At 42.2% G+C, this 10,257-nt stretch overlaps 2 protein-coding genes across 2 annotated transcripts in view; both read left to right on the top strand.

The window, feature by feature from the left end:
• The window catches only part of LOC120942829 (uromodulin-like), a 57,671-nt gene extending 55,554 nt beyond the window's left edge, over positions 1–2,117 (top strand). The window contains exon 15 of the mRNA XM_040355755.1: positions 2,053–2,117. Within this exon, the coding sequence (XP_040211689.1) occupies positions 2,053–2,117 (65 nt within the window). The remainder of the gene's footprint in view (positions 1–2,052) is intronic.
• A 6,311-nt stretch (positions 2,118–8,428) lies between these two features.
• LOC120942830 (olfactory receptor 146-like) lies at positions 8,429–9,403 on the top strand. The gene has a single exon (XM_040355756.1). It carries the CDS (start codon positions 8,429–8,431, stop codon positions 9,383–9,385), a length of 957 nt encoding a protein of 318 aa, XP_040211690.1. The 3' UTR covers positions 9,386–9,403.
• The last annotated feature ends 854 nt before the right edge of the window (positions 9,404–10,257 follow it).

The following is a 10,257-nucleotide window of genomic DNA, read 5'->3' on the forward strand; positions in this document are numbered from 1 at the left end:
AACAAAAAGCCGGCCGGCTTGCATAGACCACCCGTCCTTTCGGGATCTTAGTAACATGGTGATATCAGCACGCCCCCACGACGCGTTTCATCACAAGATGACGTCGTCCTCGGGCACGGGTGTCATGCTGACTCAGCGCGTATATAACAAACACAGAACCACACCTTGATCTGGTGGAGTAACTCATTGGGAAAAAAAGGACAAAATAAGTAATCTGTGTCCCTATTCCAGGGAAGGTGTGTTCCTTTAACATTCTGTTAAAATAGGTGGAATTTCCTTTGTAGAAAGGAATCAGGGTTGTTCTTCCTATGGGACAACCTAAGGCCTCTTTCACACAAGGCCGACTCCGTCACTACGGAGTGCGCCAGCTCAGGGAGAGATCTCTCCGCTGATCCCTGCTGAGCCGGCGGATAACAAGTCCCTCTCTGCTCACTGAGCGGGGAGGGGCTGTCTCCTATGGAGAGATCTGGTGAAAATGGTAAGCATGTCCGGATGGGGACATATCGCCATACGTCTGATTTTGGTGGATCAGGTCGGATGTCAGCGGACATGTCTCTGCTGACATCCGACGCTCCATAGGCTTCCATGGAGCGGCCGCTCAGGTCCGCCGACAAAACTGACAGGTGGACCTGAATGGTCAGATTGTGAAGGGGCCTTAGAGTCTTAGAATAATTACAATATTAAACTCTGCACCTATGGAAAATACAACTTACCTATTTACTTTCTTGGTAGGAAGGTAGAGATGCTATACAGATATTCAAGAGTTGCAGCGCTGTATGCTCAAAATAAATATACCGTATACACTCGAGTATAAGTCGAGTTTTTCAGCACATTTTTTTTGCGCTGAAAATGCCCCCCTCGGCTTATACTCGAGTCACCTTTTTATTTTACGCCTGATCTCCTGGATTTGGGGACCCGGTACCAGCTGACCATAGGTTTCCTGGACTCCAAACTTGGCACACATGTAGCCCCACTCATTCTCTACAAGTGTGCAAAGTTTGTTGTCTAGGGGACCTACGGCCGAGTAGCACCGATTTTACAAATCCGGGCACCCCTTCCATAGACTCCCATGTTAAACGGTCATTTCTCCGGTGAATTTGGGGACCCAGTACCGGCCGGTCATAGGTCCCCTGGACCTGGAACTTGGCACACATGTAGCCCCATTTCTTCTCTACAAGTGGTGTGCAAAGTTTGTTGTCTGGAGGACCTACGGCTGGGGAGCACCGATTTTTCAAAGCTAGACACCCCTTCCATAGATTTCTATGTTAAACGTCAGTCTAGTCATGGACACAGTGAGGCATGGACACAGTGAGGCATGGACACAGTGAGGCATGGACACAGTAAGGCATGGACACAGTGAGGCATGGGCACAGTGAGGGATGGGCACAGTGAGGCATGCAGATGGAAACAGTGAGGCAAAGTGAGGCACAGTGAGTCATGGACACAGTGAGGCTTGCAGATGGACACAGTGAGGCAAAGTGAGGCACAGTGAGGCATGGGCACAGTGAGGCATGGGCACAGTGAGGCATGGGCACAGTGAGGCATGGGCACAATGAGGCATGGGCACAGTAAGGCATGCAGATGGACACAGTGAGGCAAAGTGAGGCACAGTGAGGCATGCAGATGGACACCCTAGGCTTATACTCGAGTCAATTAAAAATGTTATTTCGTATTACGTTGTTATGGTCATTCGGCATAAAGAGAAATGTGATAAGCTGAATGGATCAGAAAAAACGAATGGAACTCTTTATTTTGGATTCATTTTTTTCTGTTCATTTGTTACAAAGAGAAGTGGAATTAGCAGATATCCCCAACAAAAAAAAATTGGATTAATTTATTGTTATGTTATGATTCAAAGATTCTGATGGATCTACCTCCATCCAACCCAAACACAAGTCATCACCTTTTTCCACTTGTATAGCTTACTTTCTTTTTTACAATTTGTTTCCATTTCATAAGTAGAGCGTTTTTCTAAGAATGATTGGATGACTGTTGCATAATGTTTCGGGATATTTCTTTAAATGACTATTTGTTTTTGTTTTTCTCTTCCAGGCCCTGCTGTACCAACCGCAAAGCTTTTCATCTCTGCCATTGTTTTCCTGTTGCTATTGTACTAGTATAAACCACTTAAGACCCGGACCTTTAGGCAGCTAAAGGACCTGGCCAGTTTTTGCGATTCGGCACTGCGTCGCTTTAACTGACAATTGCGCGGTCGTGCGATGTGGCTCCCAAACAAAATTGACGTCCTTTTTTCCCACAAATAGAGCTTTCTTTTGGTGGTATTTGATCACCTCTGCGGTTTTTATTTTTTGCGCTATAAACAAAAATAGAGCGACAATTTTGAAAAAAATTCAATATTTATTACTTTTTGCTATAATAAATATCCCCCAAAAATATATAAAAAATGTCCTCAGTTTAGGCCGATACGTATTCTTCTACATATTTTTGGTAAAAAAAAATATTGCGTTTACAAAATACGGGATAGTTTTATTGCATTTTTATTAATTTTTTTTTACTACTAATGGCGGCGATCAGCGATTTTTTTCATGACTGCGACATTATGGCGGACACTTCGGACAATTTTGACACATTTTTGTCCTTTTCACAGCAAAAAAATGCATTCAAAATGCATGGTTTACTGTGAAAATGACAATTGCAGTTTGGGAGTTAATCACAAGGGGGCGCTGAAGGGGTTAAGTGTGACCTAATTTGTGTTTCTAACTGTAGGGGGGTGTGGCTGTAGGTGTGACATTATTGATTGTGTTTCCCTATAAAAGGGAACAAACGATCAATGACGGCGCCACAGTGAAGAACGGGGAAGCTGTGTTTACATACAGCTCTCCCCGTTCTTCAGCTCCAAGGACCGATCGCGGGACTCCAGCGGCAATCGGGTCCGCGGGTCCTGCGGTCACGGAGCTTCGGACCGGGTCGCGGGCGCACGCCTGCGACCCACGGCTGGGCACTTAAAGAGGACGTACCTGGACGTGCTTGTGCCCAGCCGTGCCATTCTGCCAACGTATATGTGCAGGAGACGGTCCTTAAGTGGTTAAGCCACGTACACACGACCGGTTTTCCCGGCAGGGAAACTGCCAGGAGAGCTTTTGGCCGGGAAAACCGGACGTGTGTATGCTTCCTCGCAGTTTTCACGTCAGGAAAACAGCCGGGAATCCCATCTGGAAAATAGAGAACCTGCTCTCTATTTTCCGGTCGGGATTCCCGGTGTTTTTTCCCACCAGATCTACTACTTTCCTATGGGAAAGACTGCGAGGCAGTGCCGATAGAGTATACGCATGGCCGGGATTCCCAGCCAAAGCTCCATGGCAGTTTTCCTGCCGGGTTCTCCGGCTTTCCCCTCGGTTTTCTCGGTGGACTTTTTACAACCGAGAAAAGCGAGCGTGTGTACAGGGCTTTAGGCTGAATTCACATCTGAGCAGAGTGACTTTCAGGCGTTTTTATTTGAGCATTCTCAGAAGTGTAGTACAAGCGTTTTACAGCTTTGGTTTTTGTTTAGCCAATAGGAAGCACTTAGGCCTCGTACACACGATAGGTTAACCAGAGGACAGCGGTCTGATGGACCGTTTTCATCGGTCCAAACCGATTGTGTGTAGGCACGTCCATCGGTTAAAAATCCACGCATGCTCAGAATCAAGTCGACGCATGCTTGGAAGCATTGAACTTTGTTTTTTTCAGCACGTTGTTGTGTTTTACGTCACCGCGCTCTGACACAATCGTTTTTTTAACTGATGGTGTGTAGGCACGACGGACCATCAGTCAGCTTCATAGGTTAACCTAGGACAACGGTCCTTCAGACCCTTGTCCTCTGGTTAACCTATCGTGTGTACGAGGCCTAAGTGGAAGAGATTAGGGATGGAGAGCTGCTTTTTGAGCAAAAAATTGGTGACAAAATGTTCATAAAACTTTCATGTTGCACATTTTTGGGCATTTCTTATGAAGTCTATGGGGCGCAATCTGCCACAAATAAGGTTGTGGACTTTTTTGAGTGACGGACACTCAGATGTGAACAGGGGCCATTGAAATGAATGGGATTTGCCTTACTGTGTGTTTTAGAGCTTCAAGCAGAACATCACTCATCGGTGTGAATTGGTGTCAGATTTGTAGATCAGTGTAACTATACATATCGGGGAAGGGTTCTATAAATAATCAATGCAAAGCGTGATCTTCTACTGCATGGCAAGGTGGTAAATATTGGGAGAATCACTACAAACAGATTTACCAGTATAGCATTTAAATCTCATGTGACTTAAAGCTGACTTAAATGACTTAAATCTCATGTGACAAATAACATCTATATAAGATCATATTCTTTATACTTCCAGTACAGTAGGCCCTTTTTTTTTTTGGCTGTACATACCTTATTATGGCTATTTTCAATCCGACTTCCGGGTACTCACTCCCGCGGGAGTAGGCGTTTCTATGCTGCGGCGCAATGTCATCTGGGACTTCGCCCAGATGATTGACGTCCTTGAGAAAAAGTTCCCCACGGCAGATAAGTCCCCCCCTCCCTATTGCGTAGGCGCGCCACGAGAGTCACAGAGTTTCCGAAAGAACCCGAACATGCAGAGCTGCGCGTCAGTTCTATACGGCGCCTGCGCAGTCAGCTCTATACGGCTCCTAGTCATTGCGCAAGCGCCGTGTAGAGCTGACTCGCAGCTCTGCATGTTCGGGTTCTTTCGGAAACTCTGTGACTCTCGTGACGCGCCTACGCAATAGGGAGGGGGGGCCTTATCCGCCGGGGGGAACTTTTTCTCAAGGACGTCAATCATCTGGGCGAAGTCCCAGATGACATTGCGCCGCAGCATAGAAACGCCTACTCCTGCGGGAGTGAGTACCCGGAAGCCGGATTGAAAATAGCCATAATAAGGTATGTACAGCCTAAAAAACAAAAACAAAAGGGCCTACTGTACATGTTGGAAGTATAAAGAATATGATCGTATATAGACTTTTTTGCGTGAACCTCCGCTTTAAAACATGAAAACATTGATAAGTGTATGAGAAGTTTGTTGACCAGAAGAAGGAAAAAAGACAAAGGCGGGTCAAAAATTTGGAAATGTCTAAAAAAAAAATCCAAAGTAGAACGTTTCTCCAAGGTATGATTTATATCTGGGATAAATAGGATATATATATATATATGGGTTAAGGGGAATCTTTTTGATGGAAATTCATGTGATTTTTCTATAGTGGATTACAAAGACTATCACTAAACACTATTATCTTAAAATAAAATAAAAATATTATATGGAAATGATTTTGAATAAATATCATAAAGATATAATAAATGGTATCTAAAATGATTTGTGATGGATTTTCTTTTTTTCACAATGATATACCATGGGATCTTCCCATGTAACTGATGTATTCAGTTTGCAATTAGAATATATTCAAATTAAAAAAAAAAAGTCCCATGTGTAGTTTTGATGCCTTCAGTGTGAATCTACAATTTTCATAGTCATGAAAATAAAGAAAACTCTTTGAATGAGAAGGTGTGTCCAAACTTTTGGTCTGTACTGTATATTGAGTTTGTTACCTTTTTATTGGAAAATAAAAACCTTTTGAAAGAAAATAATTTTAATTTTTGATAACAGATTTACATTTTTAAAAACATGTTTTACATTAAACAATTGTTCAATTTAAATAAATTCCATTTGTTTTTTTTGTTTTTTTATAAATAATATTTGAAAATTATATTTAAAATATCTACCCCTGAAAGTACCCTTGTTACAGCTAAAAAAACTCAAGGGATATAAAAATACAGTTCACAGTATACAATTTTGGTCTGTGGTGCAGGTAAGAGATGATGGTCAGTCTAAGGTTACTATCAACTTATTAATGCCACAGATTCTATTTATTTCTAGTATTTATTTTATTCCTAAGCGATATTTTCTGTATTTGTCCAATTAATATCTCTGTAATGATTATTGTAACTTGTTTACCAAAGGGACCATGAGCTGTAGAATACACACAAGGCTCCCTTTGTTGCCTAATTTGCTAATTTGTTCCCTAGAGACAAATTACATCAATTTATTTCACGCACCTTGAAGGTATATAATCGACTCGCTCCCACCTGTTGTGTACATTTTCAATTGAAACAATGAATATGATTTGCTGTCGGAGACGCGCATTTTCCATCTGCTGAGCAATATATTATTTGTAGTAATATATTGCGGCCACCTTTCTATTTATATACCTTCTGAATTTGGTTTCTTGAAAGAAATTCTAATCTAACGCATATTCACATTGTTGTTGGTAAGTGTTGAATATAGGACACATCTCATCCTTTCCTGTATAAACAAAAAAAAAGCAGGGCAGTCTGATCTTTTTCCTCAAATGACTATATTAACCATTTTCTATTCACATTTTTGATTCCTAATTTGTGATCATCATTGAAGTTATAGGTGTGTGTCTGTGCAAATGGATTTTTATTTTTAAACACATACACTATATTGTCAAAAGTATTGGGACGCCTGCCTTTACACGCACATGAACTTTAATGACAGCCCAGTCTTAGTCCGTAGGGTCCAATATTGAGTTGGCCCCGCCCTTTGCAGCTATAACAGCTTCACCTCTTCTGGGAAGGCCGTCCACAAGGTTTAGGAGGGTTTCTATGGGAATGTTTGACCGTTCTTCCAGAAGAGCATTTGTGAGGTCAGGCACTAATGTTGGACGAGAAGGTCTGGCTCAGAGTCTCCACTCTAATTCATCCCAAAGGTGTTCTATTGGGTTGAGGCCAGTCAAGTTCCTCCACCCCAAACTCGCTCACCCATGTCTTTATGGACCTTGCTTTGTGCACGGGTCCAAATCATTTGGTGGAGGGGGGGTTATGGTATGGAGATTGTTTTTCAGGGGTTGGGCTTAGCCTCTTAGTTCCAGTGATGGGAAAACTTCTTTCAATAATTTTTATTTTGATGTTATTTTTATGTAACCAATAATGTTTACAGAAAGGAACAATGGGGCTGGGTGAGGGGGTGGGTGGGGGGGAGGGATGAGGGGGTAGGTGAGGGGGTAGGAGGGGGGTTTGGGTGAGCACAAATGGGTATGGGGAAATATGTTAAAATATATTCCCACTGGGGAAGGAAAGGTATATTGTATTTTTTCTATCTATTTTGTATATGTAAACTCAAAACCAATAAAATATAAAGTAAAAAAAAAATTATTGACAATGGATTATGTACAAATAAACTAAACAAGAGGTAGGCGTGTACATATGTCACCCTATTAATAGCCAAGCTATCTATTATTGATACTAGCACATTATGAAATAGTTATCTTAGACCAAAGTCCTCCAGCGGCATGCTGTCACCGCTGACCGGGCTTCTATCTTCCTTTTCAGGTCCGTGGGCTACGCCTGTAAAAATGGGTGGAGCCGCAAATAAGTCACTCCCATGCATGGATGTAGGAGCCCTCGGCTCCGGCATGGAGCTCTGACGGTCCAACGTGGAATGCCGGACCTTCAGAGCACATGCACTGATGACGTCACTGGCTGCATCCAGTGTGAATATTTCCTAAACAGTGCAAGTTTAGGAGATATTCAATGTAGCTACAGATAAGCCATATCATAGGGTTACCTGTAGGGTACAAGAGCAAAAAAGGAGTTTACTACCGCTTTATTATCATTGATTTGAAGTGTAGAAATATCTTGTATTATCTTTAGCTTATGTTAAAGAAAAGTAAGGCCAGGTTCTCTTTAATTATCCTTACTTTAGCTCACTCCACACTTCTGTAAATGAGGCCCTTATACCGATCATTGCAGGGATTGATTTACTAAAACTGGAGATTGCTAAATCTTCTTTTAACTTTAGCTTGTTCAATTAAGCTTATGCCACGTACACAGGATCGTAAATTCCGACAAGAAAAGTCTGATGTGAGCTTTTGGTCGGAAATTTCGACCGTGTGTAGGCTCCATCTGACTTTTTCTGTTGGAATTTCCAACAAGAAGAATTTGAGAGACGGTTCTTAAATTTTCCGACAAGAAAAGTTCTTGGAGGAAATTCCGCATGCTCTGAATCAAGTCGACGCACAGAAGCTCGGAAGCATTGATCTTCATTTTTCTCAGCTCGTCGTAGTGTTGCACGCTACCGCGTTCTTGATGGTCGGAATTTGGTGTGACCGTGTGTATGCAACACAAGTTTGAGACAAAAAATCCACGGTTCTCTTGTCGGATTTTCCGGACCGTGTGTATGCGGCATAAGACAAATTTTTTTTTAAATTGATTGGTTTCTATGCAGAACTGCACCAGATTTTGCACTCTCCAGTGTTAGTGAATCAACCCCATTGCATTTTGTACCCGGCCAACCATGCAATTTGTGGAGCAAGGCATGTTTCTCTCTGAGTGCCAGGCTCTTTGGATGGCACAGCAAAAAAATATCCATGAAAACTCTAAAATCAATTATCTTGTGTTTCTTTTGAAGGCATGGAAGAATTAATTCCCCAATTTCTGGAAGTACAGAACAAGTCGTCAATTAATAATGTCTTCGTTGTTGGGTTGAGGATCCACCAAAGCTACAGACTTGTCTTTTTCAGCCTGTTCACGGTCACCTACGCTGTGACTTTGACTTGCAACCTCTTGATCATCTTGTTGGTGTTTTTCTCTAAACTTTCTCATTCTCCTATGTATGTGCTCCTCTCCAACCTCTCACTAGCAGAGATCTTGGTCACCACCACCACTGTGCCCCCCATGCTCCATATCTTAATTAGAAATGGCACTTATTTTTCTCTTATTGGCTGCTTCACACAGTTTTGCTTATTTGGAGTGTTTCTAGTTACAGAAAGTTTCCTCCTCTCGGCAATGTCCTATGATCGATATCTGGCCATCTGCAAACCTCTTCATTACACACTGATTATGGGTCCCAGGCTGTGTTTTTGTCTGATCCTGGTCTGCTGGGCCATGTCAACTTTACTTTTGTCAATTTGTTTTAGTTTTGTGGCAAGTTTGAATTTTTGCAGAGACGATATTATTGACCATTTATATTGTGACATTATTCCAATATTGAAGTTGTCTTGTTCTGACGTTTCCACGGTGGAAATTATTATGTATTTCTTTTCATCTGCATCCACTATGTTCCCTCTCCTTGTGATCATATCTACTTATGGGTTTATCATCCGAGCCATCGCTAGGATCTCATCATCCAAAGGAAAGGAGAAAGCCTTCTCCACCTGCAGCTCCCACCTGGGAGTCGTGTCTACATATTATATCACTACGATTTTGGTCTATGTGGTTCCATCCGGTCATTCTGTGATAATGAACAAAGTCCTATCACTGCTCTACACGGTGGTCACTCCACTAATGAACCCTTTTATTTACACCCTGAGAAACCAAGAGATCAATGCAGCTATAAGACAAACCTTGTCATCCATAACCAGATCCTGAACCATCAATTCATTTCAATGGAGGGGGCGTTTTTTTCAGCGCCCAAAAGCTGCTCCAAAGATGCTACTTGCAGGACTCAGTGTGAAAGGGTCCATTGAAAACTGGAAATTGGTCTGGGCAGGAAGTGGGTATAAGTGCCCAGTAAGCAAGTGATTAATGAATTAAACAAAAATAAATAAATAAATAAATAAATACCCAATTTTATTAGTAAAATGTGAAAGATGATGTTAAACTGAGTAAATAGATACCTAACATGTCACACTTTAAAATTGCACACGTTTGTGGAATGGTAACAAACTACAGTACTTTACAATTTCCATAGGCTACTTTATATTTTTTTTTAACAGGTTACCTATTTAGAGTTACAGAGGAGGTCTAGCGCTAGAATTATTGCTCTCGCTCTAATGTGGCGATACCTCACATGTGTGGTGCGAATACCATTTACATAAGTGTGCGTGACTTACGTATGTGTTCACTTCTGTTCAAGCATGGGGGATTGGGGGCACTTTACTTTTTTCATATATATTACTTTTTATTTTTATTAACCCCCTGAGCGGTATTCCCGAGTCTGGCTCGGGGGGGAATTTCAGGACCAAAAGCGGTAACCCCCGAGCCAGACTCGGGATCGCCTCGCAGAGTCCACAGGCACAAGTTTCTTACCTTGTCCCTGGATCCTGCGATGCCTCCCCGCTGTGTGATCGAGCTGTGTCCTCCTCGCTCGATTTACACAGTGCCCGTGTGCTGCCGAGCTCCGTTTCCTGCGACATTATGACGCACGGGGGCGGAGATCGGCGCCAAATTTTAAAAAGTAAATAAACACAGTACATACAGTATACTGTAATATTATAGATTACAGTACTGTATGAAATAAT

This window comes from Rana temporaria, chromosome 6, assembly GCF_905171775.1.
Source record: "Rana temporaria chromosome 6, aRanTem1.1, whole genome shotgun sequence".
NCBI lineage: Eukaryota > Metazoa > Chordata > Amphibia > Anura > Ranidae > Rana > Rana temporaria.

Coding starts and splice junctions, on each gene's coding strand:
- LOC120942830 (XM_040355756.1), top strand. CDS start 8,429: ATGGAAGAATTAATTCCCCAATTTCTGGAAGTACAGAACAAGTCGTCA.